The 20,611-nt window shown below is 40.0% G+C and overlaps 4 protein-coding genes and 3 non-coding genes across 8 annotated transcripts; 4 read left to right on the top strand and 3 right to left on the bottom strand.

The window, feature by feature from the left end:
- Positions 1-154: 154 nt before the first annotated feature.
- LOC133845097 (la-related protein Larp4B) lies at positions 155-13,534 on the bottom strand. 2 transcript variants are annotated; one of them, XM_062279452.1, is made up of 8 exons: positions 13,177-13,534; positions 10,108-10,990; positions 9,794-10,043; positions 9,195-9,593; positions 7,987-9,135; positions 5,625-7,875; positions 5,033-5,564; positions 155-4,968 (listed from the first exon to the last, which is right to left on the bottom strand). In XM_062279452.1, exons 2-7 carry the CDS (start codon positions 10,911-10,913, stop codon positions 5,365-5,367), a joined length of 5,055 nt encoding a protein of 1,684 aa, XP_062135436.1. In that variant the 5' UTR covers positions 10,914-10,990; positions 13,177-13,534; the 3' UTR covers positions 155-4,968; positions 5,033-5,364. The 2 variants fall into 2 exon arrangements, with proteins under 2 accessions (XP_062135436.1, XP_062135435.1); XM_062279451.1 differs by lacking the exon at positions 13,177-13,534 and adding an exon at positions 11,636-12,691.
- Positions 13,535-14,155: 621 nt separating this feature from the next.
- Positions 14,156-15,259, bottom strand: LOC133842101 (eukaryotic translation initiation factor eIF1). The gene is made up of 3 exons (XM_062275020.1): positions 15,073-15,259; positions 14,622-14,779; positions 14,156-14,554 (listed from the first exon to the last, which is right to left on the bottom strand). Exons 1-3 carry the CDS (start codon positions 15,098-15,100, stop codon positions 14,408-14,410), a joined length of 333 nt encoding a protein of 110 aa, XP_062131004.1. The 5' UTR covers positions 15,101-15,259; the 3' UTR covers positions 14,156-14,407.
- Positions 15,260-15,576: 317 nt separating this feature from the next.
- Positions 15,577-17,477, top strand: LOC133842100 (large ribosomal subunit protein eL28). The gene is made up of 4 exons (XM_062275019.1): positions 15,577-15,668; positions 16,471-16,570; positions 16,767-17,009; positions 17,372-17,477. Exons 2-4 carry the CDS (start codon positions 16,478-16,480, stop codon positions 17,411-17,413), a joined length of 378 nt encoding a protein of 125 aa, XP_062131003.1. The 5' UTR covers positions 15,577-15,668; positions 16,471-16,477; the 3' UTR covers positions 17,414-17,477.
- On the top strand, positions 15,890-15,965 carry LOC133846650 (small nucleolar RNA CD11). The gene has a single exon (XR_009894991.1). It is a non-coding gene; the product is annotated as a small nucleolar RNA CD11 (small nucleolar RNA).
- Positions 16,104-16,178, top strand: LOC133846647 (small nucleolar RNA CD11). Its single transcript, XR_009894988.1, has one exon. It is a non-coding gene; the product is annotated as a small nucleolar RNA CD11 (small nucleolar RNA).
- Positions 16,330-16,399, top strand: LOC133846649 (small nucleolar RNA CD11). The gene has a single exon (XR_009894990.1). It is a non-coding gene; the product is annotated as a small nucleolar RNA CD11 (small nucleolar RNA).
- LOC133842099 (fork head domain-containing protein L1) lies at positions 16,837-20,082 on the bottom strand. The gene is made up of 3 exons (XM_062275018.1): positions 19,718-20,082; positions 18,133-18,388; positions 16,837-18,072 (listed from the first exon to the last, which is right to left on the bottom strand). Exons 1-3 carry the CDS (start codon positions 20,080-20,082, stop codon positions 17,581-17,583), a joined length of 1,113 nt encoding a protein of 370 aa, XP_062131002.1. The 3' UTR covers positions 16,837-17,580.
- Between the last annotated feature and the right edge of the window lie 529 nt (positions 20,083-20,611).

Raw genomic sequence — 20,611 nt, 5'->3', positions numbered from 1 at the left:
TTTCTTCTGGTTTTTCTCTTTTTATTTGATTCTCGTTTATATGATACATACAATAAAATAAAATATGCATTTATGATTTTCATTAGATGGTTTTTTCCCTTTTTGCTTTAGTTCTTTTTTTAGTTTTTCAGTTTGCTTTTTGTTTTCTTTTGTATTTTTGTGTTTTTTTTTTGTTTCTTTTGTTTTCTTTGTTATTTTCAGCTCGTAAGTATAAATCTCTGTACTAAGACGAGCAGAAAAATTTCACTCTTAACTATACAGAAAAATGAAAATGATTTTGCGGATTTGTTTTGTTTTTTGTTTTTTTGCTGTCTCTCAGTGTAATGGTATTTATTTATTATACTTTGTTTTGTTTTCTTTTCTTTTTGCATAGGGATATTGTTTAGTTATAGTTAGGGGTTTTTTTTCTCATTTTAGGTTTTAGTTTAATCATATGCAATTTCATAAACCATTATTTTTGTTTTGTTTTTTGTTTTACTTTACAATTATCAATTTTGGTACAATTAATAATATTAATCATATACTCTTGATATATTATTATTACATTGTTTTGCTTTCGCTTTAACAGACATTTTCGTTTTCTTTTCTTTTGTTTTTTTTGTATCTTTTTGTTTTTCGTTTTTGTTTTTATTCAGTTTTTTTAGTGATAACAATGTGCGTAAGCATTTCTATGCATTTAATTTAAACAGAAAAACCAAAAAAATAATCAAATTAAAAATGATTAAACACTTTCACAACTTCATCCACACAAAAATAATAATGTAAACAAGTAAAGTTAACTAATCGAACGCCCTTCACAAGGGGCGTGTCCATCGAGTAACAATCAAGAATATCAATGAAGGAATTTCGCGTTCGATTTTATAACTAAAATTGTTAAGATGTGGAAAATATTATTAATGGCAGTGCCAAATGAATGAGAAGAAGGAAAGATAAAGCAGCGGGCTTCTATTATAGTCATACATATATATCGAAGGGGATTTCTTTTTTGTTATTCCTCAAGTAATTGATATAAATATATACTATAGATATTTGTAAGTTTTTTATGTACAGAATTCTGTGGCAGTGCCAAATGAAATAATAGTTGAGGCATTTTTCTGCCGCCCTTGTGAAAGGTTTTTGTTTTGTTTAAACTCTTGCAATAATAATAATAAATAAAATAAAATAATATAGTTTTCTTTTTGTAAAATTATGATAATAATAATAATAATGTCTTGAAAGCTATTTGAAATGACTCTGCACGACAATTTGATAAATGTTATTCATATATATATATATATATGGATATACTATATATATGTAGATACACATATAAAACAATCAAGAAATTTCTTTAGTTCTGTTGTTCGGAGAAAGTGTTTGTGTAGTATGATGTGGGTGGGGTGAGTGTGTGTGTGTGGATAGTTTATGTTAAATATAGAGTGTGTGTATTATTATTATTATTGTTGCTGCTTCTTTGCTATCATTATCAGTATCAGTAGTTGTTGTTGTAATTGTTGTTTTTTCGTATAGTATATTTAACAAGGTGTCACACGTGTCATTCGTCGAGTGTCATATGCGCTGCTTAAACGTACAAAATAAATAACTTAAGAACTGAGGCTTTACAATATAACAATTTAATTAATTTAATTTATTTTCTCTCATTTGTGTATTTCATTTTTGTTTTTGGCCTTAAAATTATTCAACATCAACAATGTTTTTTTCACTTTTTACTTTTCACTTCTCCATCATATCATTTTAGATCGTTCATCTTCTTCCTTCCTTCCTCCTTCGTATCATTTTCAATTACTTATCGTTTCGTTTTTGCTAAACACTATACCTCTATACTCGTCCGGGATATTATTAATATATAGTTGGATAGCCCCTCAGTCAGCCGACAAACAAATACACTGGCAAATCAATATTCCAACTTTTCGCATTGCAAATTTTGAGTTGCCCCAAAACCAAACAATTGCATTAATATCACACATCAAAAAAGGGGTGCTGAATCTTTGACTGCCAGGCACATGCCGGGAGGACTACCCCCCCACTTGCATCTACCCCCTCGCCACCTTCACTTGCAAGCACTCTCGCTGGAAAGTGCATTAATTGAAAACTAAAAACAAAACAAAATGAAAACCATTTGAGAACTTTTCTTTTTTTTTGTTTTTGAAAATGAAATCAGTTGAGTTTGTGTATTTTTTTTTTTAAGGAGTGGGCGGAAGGTAGGCAGACACATACACTATGGGTGTGGTTATAGTATGTGTGTGTGTGAGAGTGTGTGTGATTGTACTGTGGCACACCACTGAGCAAAGGCGGCAGTCTGGAGAGGAGACCAGTTGTTCTTTACTTTTTTTTTGCTACTGGCAATCGACTAACAAATAATTAAAGATATTTTTATATATAGTAGTACTCTCTATAGTATATATAATATAGTATGTGGTATATATGGTATGTGGTTTTATGGTCTAGGGGGGCAGCAAGTTGAATAATGTACCTTAGGAAATAACACCAAAGAAACAAACGGCGCGACCTTGGCTCAGTGGAGCGGACTTTAGCAGTTTTTTTCACTATGTATGTATATAAATTGTACACCCATATATATATTCTATATATATATATATATATATACATGTATTTAGTATAGGCACTTAGCATATTCGATTGTTTTCATAGAAACAAAATATATTTACTTTAAATTAATATACACATATATATATATATATATATTTTAGTATATGTGTTTTACATTTTTGGAAGTCTTGCGTAGGTAGAAGAATACAATAACAGAAGAAGAGACACTGAGAGAGAGACAGACAGAGAGATGGGGGAGTGAGAGAAAGTGATGGAGCGCGGGGGGTAGAGAATTCTCTTCATTTGGTATACATTAAAACAGTTTGCGGAGCACTCACTCATATATATACATATATGTATGTATATGCTTGACTCTAGCCTGGCTAAATTGTTCGCTAATAATTATATATAAAAAAAATCAAATAAAATATAAAATACTATAATAACATACTAAACAAAAAATCAATGAGAATATTCCAAATTGTTGTTGGTTGGTTGATTGATTGATTGATTTGCTGCTGATTGGAAGTGAAAGGGCGGAGACGTACGTTGTTTGTTCTTTGTTTAAACATAAAACCTATGTTGCAGCATGTGTTGCAAGTTGCAAGTGTGTACAGATCTCTCCTCTTCGCCTGTAATAGTATGTACTCTATATATATATGTATATGGATTATCCTAGACGTATCACTTAACACTAGCATAGCTATAGCTTTAGCATTATGTATAGAGTTTATGTATATCGTATGAGCTTAGTCTATATTCATATATATATATCTTGATTATTTTCCTCTATTCTTTTACCGCCAATTTGTTAATGCCTTAAGTTTAATTTACATGCTCTCCATCCACATGAACGTCTCAATCGAAAAACTCAAATGTTGTGCGTAATAAAAAATCAAATTCAAATCAATATAATGCAAACCGAATTGAAGTTAGTCAAAAATAATTGATTAAATTAATACAATATCGTTTTTTTTTTGTTTGTTTCTTTTTTTGTTTTATAGGACAACCAAAGTGAGGGAAATCGATAATGTTGCTATTATAATGGTGTTAAGAAGAGATTATATATATTAGCATATATAATGTAATTTTAAATGCCTATTTGTGTTGTCCTAATCCTCATAGAATTTCATTGTTTTTATGTGTGAGTGTTCTTCTCTGTGTGTGTGTTTTATTTAGTTTATGGCACCTTTTTTTTTGTTGTATAGTATGTGTATGTGTGTGTTTTGTATGTACAGAAATACATATGTTTAATTGTTTTTTTGTTTAACATTAGAATAGTTATTTTGTTGTCTACGCGTTATAAATTTTTTCATTTCGTTTATAGTTATTTTAGCAATGCACATTTAACTTGATTTCTTTGTTTCTTCTTGTTGTTGCAGTAATAGTAGTAGTAGTTGTTGTTGTTGTTTTTGCTTGTTTGTTTGTTTTGTTGTTAAAATATGTGAAACCATTAAACTGAGAAAATTGCCTTTTTTTTGTTTTTAGCATATGTGAAAGAAATGCAATTTGAAAATGTATGCAAATATTTCCATATACATTTAAATATACATAAAATTAGAGTATGTTGTGTGAGAGTGTGTGTGTGCCAGTCTGTCAGTGTATGTGTGAGAGTGTTGTCTGTGGTTTTCTTTTTTGTTTATTGTAAATGGATCCCTTATGACATGAACTAAGTACCAGAATCCCATTTAAAACAACAGAAAAAAAATAAAGGTTCTAAATTAACTAAATCGAAAGACTTCAATGGTCGCCTACTAAAAGTGTGTGTGTTTGTGGGACTAGCGTATATAGTTTATATATATATATACACTTATATAATGACTATATACTCGAGAGTGTGTTGGCTACAATCATTTGTAGGTTTTCTTTTTCGTTTTTTAGCATTTAAGAAAATGAATATAGTTAATCAAAATGTTCTCATGATTACCGCGTGATTCACATTTAGCAATGAGTTATAAATGTAAAATGAGTAACAATGCTATTGTTTATCTGGTTTGTTGCGCTGTTGCAATCGGATGCAACTTGGCTAACATGAATCAATCAGTGTGTGTATAGAGATTAGATTAATTGTAATCATTAACTTAACTTGGGCATATCATTCTCTTTCCTTCCCTTCCCTTCTTTTCCTTTCGTCTCTCAAAATGTGTTGCACTAAACTAAGTATGTATTGTAGTGTGTGTGTGTGTGTCGAGTCGTGTGAGTCGTGAGTGTAGATTAACGTTAACTGATTATACAGATACATATACACACATATAGTATATGCTTGTATAGAGAGTTGTTGTTGTGTATTAATGTTATGCACCATTATTCCTTTGCCTACTATTTATTACTCGTAAATTATGATAACTGGTCCAAGCTGATTCGCCTTCTACTCCAATTTCTCCTTCTTTCCTCCATTCTGCAGTGCGACGACGACAACTGCAAAGTGACCTTCATTAGATAAGACAATCAAAGATAATATATCAGCAAGCAGAGCACTTACCTTATATATGCCTCCTTGGTTAGCTTGTAAATATCTATATGTAGCTCTAATAGATACATAACAAAAAATCTGCTCTTTCGCTTGTATATTTACACATGGAATTTATGTACAGTGGGCGTGGGGGGCTTAAGGGGGATCTGTAGAGTGCGTGGGAGTGTTTTGTTTGTTGCTTGTTGCTTTGATGGTGGTGTAGTTGTTGCTATTTGCTGCCCGGCTGCTGCTGAACGTTGCAAGCGATGTGTTGCGTTGTGTCATGACAGCCAAACAAGCAGCAAAAGTATCGTTTTTTGTTTATTTCACATTTGTCGCTGATTCGGCGACTTTCTTTGCTTTTAAGAGTTGTTTGCTCTCGATTTGCGACCGCCGCCACCGGCACCCTGATTGGCATTCGTATTGTGATCAGCGGCTGATCCATAATGCTGTTGTTGATGCTGATGCGTTTGCTTCTCTTTGCTCTGCTGACGCATTGAGCCGCCGCCGCCGCTGCCCGCAATCAGCGCAGCCTTTGGACGCGACTCACGCTGGCCAGCGTCTGTAATCGAAACGATTTTATTGAGTATACTTTTACAGTCTAGACGCATTTCAAACTCACCCTTATCTTTGGAGCCAGCCGACTGATTGCCGCTTGACTGATTGGCGTTCATTGTCTGTGTGCTGCTGGCAGCTTTGCCGCCAGCCTGCGTTGCTCCGGCACTTGGCCCCGACGCCTGACGCTTCTCAGCACCGCTGGCGACGGTGATTTTATCGGCTGTCGCCGCTGACGAAGTGTCGCCAAAGACTAGCTCCAGCTTGTGGCTGCCAGTGGGCGACAAAGTGCCGTCTTTGCTCTCAACGGAGGCCTTGTGATGCTGTGCCACCTGGGCATAGCTCAATTTGCTGGCCGTTGCGGCGGCAATGTTCTCCGTTGACACTGAATTGGAGGTGGTGCTGTTGTTGGCATTTGTGTTGCTGTTGTTGTTGCTGCTGCTGCTGCTCGATGTGGTGGTCGATGTGGCAACGCTTTTGTGTTTGCTCACATCTTTGCCGGCGCTGTTGAGCTCCTTTTTGGCCTGTTGCACGCCCACCAGCGACGCCTTCTTGTGGCCTTGACCCTGACTTGGGCCCAGGCTCAGCTCATTGAGGCCGGTGGTGATCGTTGATGATGTTGTGGTTGCCACATTGCTGCTGCAGGCGCCAGCGCCCGAGCTTGACATGTGCCCGGCAACAACAGGCAGTGGACCGCCAGTGGCAGCCACGCCCATGCCGCCACGCCCATAGTCATTTGTAATAGTCTGCTGCGGTTGTTGCGACTGTTGCTGCTGCTGCTGCTGTTGGGCATAGACCTCGCCTAGACCACGCTGCTGCTGCTGCTGTTTGCCGCCACCGTGCATTGGATGCATGTCATCCTCAGTCTTGTTTGTTTTATCCAGCTGCTGCTGGGCAGCACCGCCAACAGTTGTTGCTGTTGCTGCATCTTCGCCAGCAGCTGTTGCTGCTGCTGTTGACGTCGAAGTCGTAGTCGTCGTTGCCGTCGCCGCAGTGTTGTTGTTGTTGTTGTTATTGTTGCTCAACTTGTTGCTGGCGTTGATATTTGGTGTTACACACTTTATCACATGGATCGGGTTATTACTAGAGCTCTGCTTAGTAAAGTTTTTAGTATTGTTGCCCAATGGGCGTGGCGTCTCCTCAACGGGCACCATCACCACCATCGCTGGCGTCGGGCTAATGCGTTGCTGCTGCTGCTGTTGATAGTGCTGTGGCACATGCTGTTGCTGCTGCTGATGATGTCTGTTTTGATGGGCAGCCGCATCCTTGCGCGCCTTGCCTTTGCCTGTGCGCACCACATCGGACAGACGATTCTCGGTGGCATTTGTGGCTGTGTTGCTGCTGCTGCTATTGTTGTTGTTGTTGGAGGAACTGTGCGCATTGCCATCGGCATGCTGATGATTGCTAGAACGCGACTCCTCGCCAGCGACGCCAGAGTTGCTGCTGCTCTCCACAGCAGCGGCTGCTGTGCTGTGCCCTTGATTATGATGATGAGCCTGGGACTGATGCGCCGCCGTCGATGTCTGCTTGTTGTGGTGAGTTAAGCTCGATGCAGCTGTCGATGAGGAGTTGTTGCTGCTGCTGTTGTTGGCGCTGTGTATGGAAGAAGCGTGGCTGGGATGATGCGCAGCATGAGCTGGCGCCGATGTTGCAGGCAATGGCGGGAAGGCAGCTGCCTCCAAATCGAATTGTGGCGGCTGCACTGGGGCCGGTGGTTGTTGCTGTTGTTGTTGCTGCTGCTGCAACTGTTGCTGATGGGCATTGTGACCCTGATAGCCCATGCCACCGCCGCCATGATGCAAGTTGCGTTCATTGTTGCCGCTGTTGCCACCGCCACCAGCACCGCCGCCTCCACTGTTGCTGCCAATGCTGCTGGACATGTTGCTGTTGTTATTGTTGCCACCTCCGCTATTATTGTTGCTGTTGCCGCCGCTGACGCCGAGGCCACCGCTGTTGCCCACATTGCTGCCAATGGAGTTGTGATGATGATGATGGTGATACGGATGCCCCGAACTCTGCTGGGCCGTTGGCATATGATGCTGTTGCTGCTGCTGTTGTTGCTGCTGTTGCGATGGCAGCGAGCTGTGGTTGTGATTGTGATGATGATGATGCATGGACGCATGCTGCTGGGCATGATAGTTGGGATTGTAGTTGTTGCCCTTGTAATTGCCGCGATGCTGCGGCGGCGGAGCACTCGGTGCATCGTGGCTGCTGCTGTAGTGACTCTCGCGATGCGTTGAACCGCCGCCAGAAGACTGCACATTGCTGTTGGACGAGGCAGACGATGAGGAGAGCAATTGCGGTGAACCACCATAGATCTGCAGACAATCGGAAGAGAAGAAGATGTGAGTATATCGCTGCTGCTGCTGCCCATCCACTTGTGGTTGCTGCTGTTGTTGTTGTAGTTGTTGTCCAACTAGTCTACTTACATTCACACGACCGCCAGGCGAATAATTGATGCCACCATCCTCGTCACGTCGACGACGACGTGGACGTGTCTGCCAGTGTTGCAGCTGTGGCTGCGACGACTCCTTGCTGCCGCCAATGGAAGTGGCCAGCGATGAGGAGGAGCTGGCCGACATGTTGCTGCGACTCTGTTGCATGCTGTGTGGAGCGGTGGATGCCGTGTTGCCGGCATGCTCCACGACGGTGACGCCATCGCCGCCAGCTGCCTCCTGCAACTGCTCAACTGGCTGCTGGGCATGCACAACGAGATGATGATGACCCGGCTGCTGTTGTTGTTGTCCCGGCTGTTGTGGAGCCAGCGTCAGTGTTGCAGCGTTCGCTTGGCTGCTGCCACTGCTGGCGTAGGTAGCATGAGTTGTGCCCGCGGCACTCGAGGAAGGCAATGGATAGTGGGTCTGTTGCTGCTGTTGCGCCTGATGATGGCCATGACTGCTGGGCAGCGTTTGCACCTGAGTGCTGTAATGATGATGCGCCCCATAGCCTTTGTCCAGATTCTTTTGCATGCCACCCTTCCAGTTCGTTTTGATGGCATAACGCGGCGTGCTCGCCGTGTTGCCAGTGGCAAGTTGTTGCTGCTGCTGTTGTTGTGGTTGCTGCTGCTGTTGCACTTGCTGGTTGCTGTGGCTGGAGCTGGTCGCTTGTTGCTGCTGTTGTTGCAACTGCTGGTGCTGTTGCTGTACCACCTGCTGCTGCTGTTGTTGCTGCTGCAGCGTTGGATCCACAATAGCTGTGGGCACCACACAACGCAATGCAGTCGACATGATTATGTTGCTGCCCTGTATATGCGATGGCGTCTGTTGCTGCTGTTGTTGCGCATTGCGTGGCGGTTTGTTGCGCGGCTCGCCGCGTGGTCCAGCGCCAGCGCCGCCAAGATTATTGGGATTGCCGCGATGATTGCTATTGTAGCGTCCACCGCCGCCGCCCTGCGGCTTATTGGTCACAATTTGTGCGGTGGGTGGTGGTGCAGTGGTGAAATTGGCAGCCACAGCCTGCGGTGCCAGACTATTTGCGGCAAATATGTTGCCAATATCGTAGAAATTCTGTCCATGCGCTCCGGCAGCCACCGGAGCGGCCTGCCACGGTGCCATCAAACCAGTGTAGTACTGTGGTTGCTAAAGTAAAGATTCGTTTAAATTCAAAGGATAATCAAAGGTTATCAAAGTCAACTTACAATCACAATCTGGCTGCTGTAGGGAACTGGAGGAGCAATGGCTCCATTGCTGGTGTAGACGAAACGTTGCTGCGCCGGATTATAGTTGACAGCGGCAGCTGTGGCCGCCGCAGCGCCAGCGGCAGCAGCTGCAGCTGGATCGTAGACTGCGGTGGCAGTTGGTGGTGAATTGAGACGATAACCGTTCTTAATATTTGGTACTGCAGCTATTCTATTGATAAAGGACTTGGGCTTGATGCGTGCCATAATGGGATTGCCCTGAAACTCTTTGACCTCTTCGCGCAGATACTTGAATGCCTTTTGCGCATCCTCATCCGACTCGAAGGTGATGTACCACGACTTGTTGGCCGCAAACTCACAGGAGATGGGACGCGGGCAATTGTCGCTGCTGAACAGAGCCTGAAAGACACAAATACAAAGTTGTAATATACAAAATAAGTTAAATTTCGCACATAAATGAATTCAACGTTTGAATGAGTACAAGGTTTGGTATGCAAAAATGCCAGGTCTAGTGATCAGTCATGTTTTGCATAACAAATTTTATACGCTTATAATTAATTTAGGTTTAATTAGGTTGAGTCGCTGTGAGTCGCGCATACCTTGACGTCATCGAGTGGCGTGTTGTTGGATATTTCGCGCAAGATGATGATGCAACGCTTGTGATTGGGGCGCACGCGCAATCCCTCGTCATCGACTTGAACGTTGGGCGATTCGCGCAGCACATCCGTAATCAAATTGATGTCCTTGGTTAGTTTCTTAACAAGATTAAAATTGGCCACTGTCTTTATGAGCACATATTGATCGCTGTCCATTTGGGACAACAGATAAGTATCGGTTGCCAGATTCTCTCTGTAATACATTCAAAATGGAATATGTATTAAACAGTTAACTAGTTACAACAAATGTAATTTACCTGCAAAAATAATAGTCCAACTGTGTGGCCAGCATTTGCTTTAGCTTATCCATTGGCATGCCGCATTCATCGGCCGCCAATTGTTGCTGTTGCTGCTGCAGCTGCTGTGGCAACAACTCTGGCGGCGGCTGCTGCTCGAGTGCAACTAAATTCGTAGTATTTACGCCAGGTACAAGCGCCTCTGTGGTATAGCAGACCAAACTGCCATCCTGAGTCTGAGCAATGGCTCCATTCATGATGGCGGCAGCGTATTCGCTTGTATTGTCAATGGCGTTTGCCTGCTGTGTTATGCTATTATCGCCAGTGGACGGCAGCGCCAGCGGCAACGGCACAGGTTGCGGCTGCTGCTGTTGTTGTTGCTGCTGCTGCTGTTGTTGCTGACTCGGATGGCCGTATTGCAAATGCTGTTGTGCTGGATGTGGATGCAAATGCAATTGACCCGTTGCCGGCGTCAATGCTTGGATGGTCTGTGTGGATTGCTGCTGCTGTTGTTGCTGCTGCTGTGCTGCGGCGGCGGCTGCTGCAACTGCCACAGCGTGGGCGTGTGAAGCGTGCGTATGCGTTATGATTTGTTGCTGCTGCTGCTGCTGTTGATGTGGATGCTGTTGCGGCTGTTGTTGCTGCTGCTGCTGCTGTTGTGGATGCTGTGCGGGCTGCTGTGTGGTTTGTGGCGCTGCTGCGGCTGCTGTTGTTGTTGTTGCTCCAGCTGCTGCGGCGGCGGCGGCTGCGGTGATCAACGGTATATGGGTCGCTGCGGTCGGAGCTGCAATTTGCGTTGTCGGGCCAAACAAGTTGGTGGCTAACATTGCCGTCTCAACAGGAACATTCGTATAAACCGGCGGCTGAATCTTGACTGCATCTCCGCTCACATAGACGTAACCTCCTGTTGTTGTTTAAGAAGTGAAAGCAAAATTAGAAATCTTTCAACATATATATATATGTATATCGATAATATTGGATGATGCCACCCTATCATATATTGCATTATGGAGAGACTGACCATTGTAATTGGAGCAGAGGCATTGGCAATGGGAATTATATTGCTGGCGAGACACAATATGACTGACAATGGGGATTTTCAATATGTTGCACAAACAAACAAAATGTGAACAGTCGCCGCCAGCTAATTTGATCCTAAACATAACCACAAATGCTTAAGAGGGCGAAAGCGAGTGGGGGATGGAGAGTGGGGAGAACGGGCGAAAGTGGGGAGGAAGTAGAGAAAAAAAAAAACTTTGCGTTTTGGCCTCACCTTAAAGTAATGCAGGCAAAAAGCAAAAAGGCAGCATACGCTATGCACATTTGTATGTGTGCGTTCTTATACATGTATGTAGGTGTATGCATATGTATACGTTCACATGCACATGTGTATGCGTAAGTGCGGGGGCATTGTTTTGCAAATGTATGCGTAAATAGTTATGTATTTGTATGCGTGTATATTTATTTATGTGCCCCGCATATTTCTCTATGTATGTGATTGTGTGTTTCTCGATTTACACAAATTGAGAATTAGAAATTTTCTACTAACCTAGGTAATATTCCATGGTAACGTATGTTGGGTGTTGGGGGGATGAGGGGGAATTGTCAAAGAATTCCGCACACACACACTAGCACACTTCGAAGACACAACTCGGCTCTTCTTTTTTCTACTACTCCTCTTTCACAAAAAGCGACCGACCGACCGACGGACCGAACACCCGACACAGCCCCCAAAAACTTGCACAAACGACCAACACAAGCACACAACACACTCACACACACACGCGCGCTTGCACTCGCTCACACACACATATAGACCCACTCACACACACACACACTCGCGAGCTCTGCCTTGTTGCGGCGGCGGCTGCTGCTGCGGCTACCACCCAGTTGAGACTTTTTTTTTAATTGGAAATTGTTTTTTTATTTTCACTTGATTTATATATGTGTGTATATAATGCACATATAAAAATTTGCGAGTAGAGCAAGCAACAAACACAACAACATCAACAACAACACTAATCTCAGGCTCCCTTTTCTAGCTTGCTTCTTCTCTTCTGCTTGCTGCCTGCTTCCTGTATGATTTATTTATTTATATTGCTGCTGCTGCTTCTGGTGTTGTTTCACTGTCTCTTTTGGTGCTCATCTCGCGGCTCGTGCCACATTTTCTGCTTCAAACTTCGAACGTTGTTGTTGTTGTCGACGAATTTTCCCGTGTGTGGCTTCAATGACTTAATTTTCGTTCTCATTTAATTTTCTTTTCCGTGGCTATTTTTCGCTTTTCGCCTCTTCTCTTTCTTTTTTTTTGTATGTTGTTTTTCTATTCTTTATTTTTGCACACACAAAAATACGCAGAATAAAAATTGAAATTGGCAGCGAAGAACCCAAGCAATTGATTTTTTTTCTTGTATTTTTCACGATCAACTTGCAGCGCCGCACCCGCAGAAGTTGCACACACGAATTATTGAATTGTTGCAAATGTTTTCAATGCGATTTTAATGCTTATTTTGCGACAACGAACTCGTCACACGACAAATTTTTTTATAAAGCCCAACAAAAAAATTTGACGTCTCATCGTTATAGAAAAACTTTCGCCCGTTCCGTTTGCCAAAACGTTTCGATACATCAGCACAGACACCAAAAACGAATGAAATGAAACGACACAACTGTCGTTTGCATGGTTGCATGCGGCGCAAAACACGCAAAAATCAACTGACTACACTCAACGAAGACGAAGAGAAAGAAGGAACAACGGAGAGAAGGAGGAGGGGGAGTAGGCGAAGAAGCCCACAAAACATTGCAAGAGAAGAACACGCGCACACTTTTTTGAATATTATTGAATGACAATGGCCAAATCAGTCACTTTTCTTAATTAATAACTACACATGTACACACATTTTAAATGGTATTTTTTGACCAAAGCCCACGTAATTTCGAGTCGCTTCGTTTGTGAGGAACGTTTTGGAAACGAAACCAACTGAGAACCAAATATTTTTCTGCTAATTAAACAAAAATGCACACGCTTACAAACACCAACAACAAAAAAAAATGAACAGACACTGACGCAATATTAATAATGTGTGTACTTACCAGTTCAGGAAAATCAAGGGAGTTTCGTTATTCAATCTTCTTTATGTTGATTGTTATGTTCGGCAATTATTTTTGGTTGCAGCACTTTTTGATACACCGTCGAAATGAATTGAAAACCACTTGTTATGTGTGTTCTGGTAGCCAGGGCACACTCAAAAGCGATTGCGATTGTTGAACACGAACGAACGAAAGAAACACCAAAACGTTCCGACTGAGCCTAAACACACGTATACATTGAACTGAACGCGTTGTCACCTAATAGTGGTGAATTACACAACCTAATTTGTGCACCTAATGATTAATATAAATTTAATTGTGATTTATGAATTTCTATTTTGCTGCTGTCGTCAAAATCACAAAGTGTGATTGTGGTGGTCGAGCGATTAGCGATGATTCTATTCAATATCGAAGCTAGGGATGGTTATGGTTGCAACCGTCAATGTTATCGGATGTGACCGTAATTGATATTTGATATTTTTTGTACTTACCAACCTTTGTTTCTTCGATGTCATATGAAATGAAAAATATTTTAATATTTTTTTCTCATCGTGTATTGCATACGGCAATATATATTTTTATTTGCATGTCTTTATATATTTCTTCGTATTCATTATCGCCAGTGTGCCCACACATTTATGCGAGAAATCGACAATACAAAAAATTGTGAATATTTTTGATATTATCGAAGTTATTTAAATATTTCAGCAATTTATATAAAGCAAAATGGAAAATGAATAGTTTTATTTAAAACTATTTTTGAATATTTTCGTTGACGAATTTACGCATAGTAAGTCAATCGATATTTTTTTTTGAAAAACGTCATCAAAATGGCGGCGCCGGATTACTACTGATGCGACCTTGCCATTGATGTTGACATCAATGATAGAATAACTATCAATGTCAGGTTCTCTTTGCTAAACCATGAATGATAAAAAAAATAAATACAACTAGAACTAATATAAATTGAAACGCAACGGAATTTTTAATTAAAATGAACATTTAATTTTATTTAACTTTTATGATTAACATTGTTCGCTGTTAATGGTCTATTGCTTGTCTTTATATAAATGTTTTGTTATCAAGAGAGGAGTTTTTGTAGTTGTAATCGGAACAAATAACTTTAGCAAGTTTGGTATATATGTATTTGTGTTAAATGTATATATTTATGTGTATGTAAGACTCGTATGAAAATCCACACCACCTCTGTTTGTTCCTCCTTGGCATCAGCAGTTTAGAAACCGTGAACTTTCAATTGATCAGGCTTCGCTAGACCCACCTTGGTCAACCATTGGCAGATGTTTTCACGCTGATCGCCCTGGAGTTGAAGAACTTCTCCGTACTCCGGATGCTCAATTACAGTCCCATTGCAAGCAAATTCCTAAAACGAAAGCGGATCAATAATCATGACATACTTCTTTGTCTTTCATCACATTCAAAGTAAATACCTTTTTACAGGAGCGGACTATTTTCTTCAAGTCATATTCCGCGGATAAGCCCTGAACAGTGGTCAATGTCTTGCGACCGTTCCTCTGTTGGATTCTTATGTGCACGAGTCCGTCTTGAATATCATCATCATTGCCCTTGATTGCATCAGCAAAGGGGTCTGTAAAAACAATAACAAATGCCAAATACACAAAAATGCATCAAATCAATCTGTAATCACACCCCCAATGCATGTCCATGTCATCAAACCGACATAGAGCACATCTATTTACATATGCATTCATGTGTGTGTGTGTGTATGTTTGTAAGTATCACAATGATGACTAGACTAGCCCCGAACAAGCAGCCATTTTATGTACGTACACACATACATACACTCGTATAACATGTACATGTGTAAATTACGACGTGCAAGTGTGTGGAGTAGAGTGAAATGTAAAGCATGCTACTTACCACGAGTGTTTAAATTCTGGATGGACATACGACAATAAAAAGAAACCACAGCCTAAAATAAAAACTTTCTGAAACGTTTTGATACAATTGTGTATTTAATTTAACTGTAATTTAACGTTTTTTTTGCTAAAGAGCTCGGAAATGTGTCTGACAAGTTGCAGAGTGACCGCAATCTGAATAAATCAAAACCTACTTTTTTGCGACCACAATTATACCAAAGTACGCCTTATTTACAGTTATAAATACGGTTACACTTTATTAGGTATGGGAGAATTAGAGAAAATATAATATTGATTTCGTTGTATTTCATTGCTTCAGTAACTAAAAGTGTAAGAATTAATAACTACGGTAGAATTCAGTGGAAAAATTAAAAATATAACTCAATAACAAAAAACGAATTGAAGGAAGCCCAATAGAAGGCAGATAGGCGACAGTATGTTAAATTTTGAAATATACCTAAGGTGTATTTTCCGGTATATTCAAGTATTTAAGTAACGATATTGTGATGTTGCAACACTGTGCCCTTAATCGCAGCCAACTTCACGTTCCTCTTTGGCTGCCATATTTCTTTCCTGCTTGTCTTTCAACGAGAAAAGGTGGGCATTTTGCATTTTGTCTTGATTTAGATAAGTTATAGCTTTCTGCGTGCAGTGGACTGCACCAAAACGTACTCCATATTTTAATTAATGCATGTGCATTAAGTGTTTGTGCCAGCCATGGCCGTAACTCTGCAATATAATGGAGGTAAAATTTGTGTGCTAACCCCACACGTGCTGCACGTTGGTGGCACACGCCGCTGCCTTTCAAATTGGTGAACCAACCAATCGATGATGAATGATTTTGGCGGAAGAGTTCTTGAAGACTATATTCATCACCCAAGACTGATTCTCAACATAAAAAATCAATTAATTTTATTTAGCGCTTGAAACGATCTTAATCTGTATTTATTTTCTATTTCATGTGCTGTGTTGATATTGATTTATGATTACTTCTGGATAAAAGGTGAGCACATGTGGAAATTTGGTGAATTGGTTGCGTTTTGTGATGAACGAATTAGCAGAAGAGTTCTTGAAGACTATATTCATCACCCAAGACTGATATCCATTCACATCTAAATTTATAATAGTTTTTCGGAACCCTTAACTAACAATTGATTTTTTCTTTCATGTGGTGTTCCGCCTGTTGCTGCATTTCAATCTTCAATTAACTACATAAGGTAAGCAGCGCCATCTGTTGGTCATAGTTGTAATTGCCTCGTATCATGATGATTGATTTTGGCGGAAGAGTTCTTGAAGACTATATTCATCACCCAAGACTGAAATATAGCATTCAAGAGACTTCATTGAATGTTTTCAATTTATTCATACTAATTTCGTATTGCATTTTTCTTTAACACAGACGTACGATGGCAACCTCTTCGCACCTCAATTGGTTGATCATTCGCAACAACAACGCTTTCTTGTTGAAGAAGCGTGATGTTAAGAAACCCTTCAGCACAGTGAGTTTCCATTTTACGATTAAACTAACTCGCTCTATAATTAGTTCAATGATGTTTCCAACTTATACAACTTTCACAATGATATTTGAATACTACATGATAGTAACTTTTAATCTGACAATATTGAACAAAGTATCGAGTCGATGTTAACTACTACACGTTGATTATTAACAATATGTATTTGCATTTGTTGTAGGAGCCCAACAATCTGACCAATGTCAGCTCTTACCGCTACAGCGGCATTGTGCACAAGAAGACCGTTGGTGTTGTGCCCGCTGCCGATAAGAAGGGCTTCACCACCGTCCTGAAGAAGGGCAAATACGGTCAGCGTCCCGCCAAGAACACCGTGCGTGTTAACTTCAAGGCTGGTCCTCGTCGCTCCCTGAAGAAACTGAAGCACCTGCTTATTGGCTCCAAGTACCGCAAGGATCTGACCCAGGTAAACATGAATTCCTTTCCATTCTTTTTCTCTTTTTATGATGATACCCTTTTTATACTACTACACCAAGATCTCAGAAATGTTGTGTTGATTAACTTCTCTGACTGTACTCAATACTTTTACTGTATGTGATTTAAATTCTTCATGTTATTAATCTATGAATATTTCTATTTACTTGCAGGTAAACACTTGATTTAGTGACGGGTATTTCTCAGTGCTGTGATGACTTTATAAGTATCACCAAGATCTCCTACTGGTCCTGACGACACTACTTAAACTGAGACTGTCTTCCGCACATATTTTTGTAAATGCTAATGTACTGTGATGTAGATATTGATCAATTCTTTATATTTTGTTTATAGGCTGCTCTCCGTCGCGCCTCCGCTGTGCTGCGCTCTCAATAAGATGGGTAATTGAGGAGTTGTTTTCTACTCGAGAATAAAAATACCGTTAAAATCCAAAAAAGAACCAATTCAGAGTGTTTTGTTTATGGGTTCAAAATAGTAAAACAAATAATAAATTTAATATGTATTAACAATTTAATTCGATTGTGCGAAATGATGTTTCTATGCTACTGTTTGCCAATTATGTTCTCAATTGTAAATAGCGTCGTTGTCTTTGATTTATTATTATTGCTGGCAACTGGCGCTGTGGGCGTGTCGCTGCCACCCAATAATTCCTGTAATCCTTTAAATGCATCGAGTGTTGCCATCTCCTGTCCACCAACTTCTGGTGCTGCAGTGCGTCTTGGAAGTGGCGGCGTAAAAGCGCTTGGGGAATGTAGATCTTCGTGCAACAAGGCGCTGTCCGTGGCACTTGCCGCCGTCTGACTGGAGCACGGACTGTCTGACTGTGTGGCATTTTTGACTTGTGTGTTGCGTGATTCGTTGTTGAAGAGACTGTTGAAGCCAAAGGACACAGATAGATACTGACGATGCAGTTCGGTGATGCGATCCGAATAGTTGGGTCTGCTTGCTGCCACATTGTCGTTGCAGAATATATCAAACTCGGGCAGCGACTCGCTTGGTGATCGCACCTCGCCATCGTTGCTCCCATTCGCATCCTAATAAATAATTGTATTGTTTATATGCTGCCGAGTCTCTTGAGATGATTCATTACTTACCCGCGATGTGGTATCGCGATCAAAGCGATTGGCATTGCCGCAGTGTCTTCGACGTGTGCGTCGCCGTCGGTAGTTGCCCTGCTCAAACATATCGGTGGCAGAAGCATCCAGCATCCAGTAGCTGCCTTTGCCCGCACTGTCGTTATCATCGATGGTGTTCTTATCACGCGCCACCTTCACGAAGCAATCGTTGAGCGATAGATTGTGCCTGATGGAGTTCTGCCAGCCTTGCTTGTTCTCACGATAGTAGGGGAATCTTCAAGAAATTAAAAGAGAATAGTTGTTAGAATAGAGTTGTTATGGTATTTATCTATTTATGTATTAAGAAATTTATATGTTACAGTTTTAGTTGTTTTAAAAATGTATCTAATTGTAACTAGATATGTATCTTAAGTTTTTGGTTTTTTTGATTATTGGTATTTAGTTGTTAAATTATATTCTTTAAAAGGAATATTCTTAATTTTATAAGGAAGATTATTTGATTGGGGTTATGCCCCCTGCTAGACTGGAACTGTGCCAAGAATCATTGAACGAAATTCGAAATTTTGCCGACATTTATGTGTGGGATTTTAATTTGTTTTCTGAAAATATTATTGCATTGTATGTTTCTTAATGGGAAGTTAAATATATGAGTTGCGAATAATTCGTGTGGATATGACGGGTTGTCAGGTCCAATAAACAATATGATAAGCCTATGGATATATGTATGTATGTATATATTGTTCATATATATTAATTTTTAATATATAGACAGTGAACAATAATATCAATAGATTTACCAGAACCATAAAAAAGAGATCTCAATATTATAATTTTTATTTTGAAATTTATAAGATCAAGTCTTAAAATAATTATCAATTTTCTAAATATTCCAGTTAAGGGTTACCTATGTCAATATGTGCATATTAACTGTACTTCATGAAGATGTATAAAGCTACTATATTTCTTACGAAGTTAATAACATTAATCAAAGAAATGTTTTTAGGTCTAAAGCATCGACAGATTTTTAACATTTTTTAGAGAATGACGGAAATCGTTTTTTTAGAACTTCATCTAAATAACTTGTAAATTTTAACATTTAACAATTTACTCTTTAATCTTTCTCAATAGCTAAAAAGTGTTTTAAAAATTTGGTATAGCTTAAGAAATGAATCAGCTCTTAAAGTATTTGTAGGCTATGGCCATAACTTTTTCTTCTTAGATTTAATATTGTATGTTATGTCTAACATTGTAAATAAATAAATAATTGTTTTCGAAATTTTCAAGCTGTGAAATTGGCAATGTACGCTTTTCTATCTAATTGAAAATAAACTTTTCAACGCCTTTAAATATTTACTGCATCTATTGAAGAAGCAGTAAAATGTATTTACTTTAAATATATACAAGATTTGATTGATGAGTAATAGTTATCTATACTCTTAGATCATGATTTATGTAAAAGATTTAATTTGTTGAAAACAGAAATGACAATTTATGATCTAATCTACAATATCCTTTTTCGATAACAGTTAGAGTTTTAGATTGAAAGTTTTGGAAATTAGTAAGAAGTCTTAAACTATTATTATTTATACTTTTCGGTACTTACTTGTCCATGATAAACTTGTAGATGCCGCTGAGTGTGAGTCTTTGATTGGGAGCACTGCTTATGGCCATGGCAATCAGAGCTATGTAGGAGAAAGGCGGTTTCTCCGGTCGATGGTTGTTGTGCAGAAAGGATATGGGTAAATTCCAGATATTATTATGCAGGGACAAGAAGTTATCCATGCCTTGATAGTAGAATGCCGAGGGAAACCCATTGCAGGGCAATCCATCCATGCTCATAGCTCCGACGGCACCTGCAGCCAATGGATTGCTGGCGCGTAGATATTCCGGACAGGCTAACAACGTGTTGACCAGTTGCTCATTATCCGGAAGACCCGATGCACTTGTATAACACGAACTGGGTAGCATTTTTTATTATTTAATTTTAATATTAAATTTTTATATTGATTGTTATATTAAATTGAATATTTCTATCAACTTGTTGTTCTTTTATTTTCCTTTGGATTTGATATCTTTGGTTTGTTCCTGAGCTTAAAGACACAACACAACACTGCACTTAAATTGCTAATTTTGAAGAACTGAAGCTGTTCCTTATTTCTGAAGTTTTCCAAGACGTATTCAAGTGAATTCTTCAACCGCGCGCGCCGTGATTTGTTGCGTCTTCGAAGAGATCTGATCGACAAATAAATGGATATGGATTTGTGGGTTTGGCTGCAAGTGGCATACCACGGGGTGTGCTTCAGCTGGTGTGTGTGTATGTGTGTGTGGGGAGAGCACCGTGTACTATAAATACACACTCATACACTCACAAGCTCACGCACTCCCACGGACACACACTGAAGTATTTGAGAAAGAGAGGTGGCAGAATGCAGGGAGTAGAATTCAGTGAAGAGCGAGAATCGTTTTGAGGATCACTTATAAAGCTGAATCTTAAGTT

This window comes from Drosophila sulfurigaster, chromosome 3, assembly GCF_023558435.1.
Source record: "Drosophila sulfurigaster albostrigata strain 15112-1811.04 chromosome 3, ASM2355843v2, whole genome shotgun sequence".
Classification (NCBI taxonomy): Eukaryota; Metazoa; Arthropoda; class Insecta; order Diptera; family Drosophilidae; genus Drosophila; species Drosophila sulfurigaster.
Note: the sequence above shows the minus strand (reverse complement) of the source record. Positions and strands in the feature narration are given on the sequence as shown.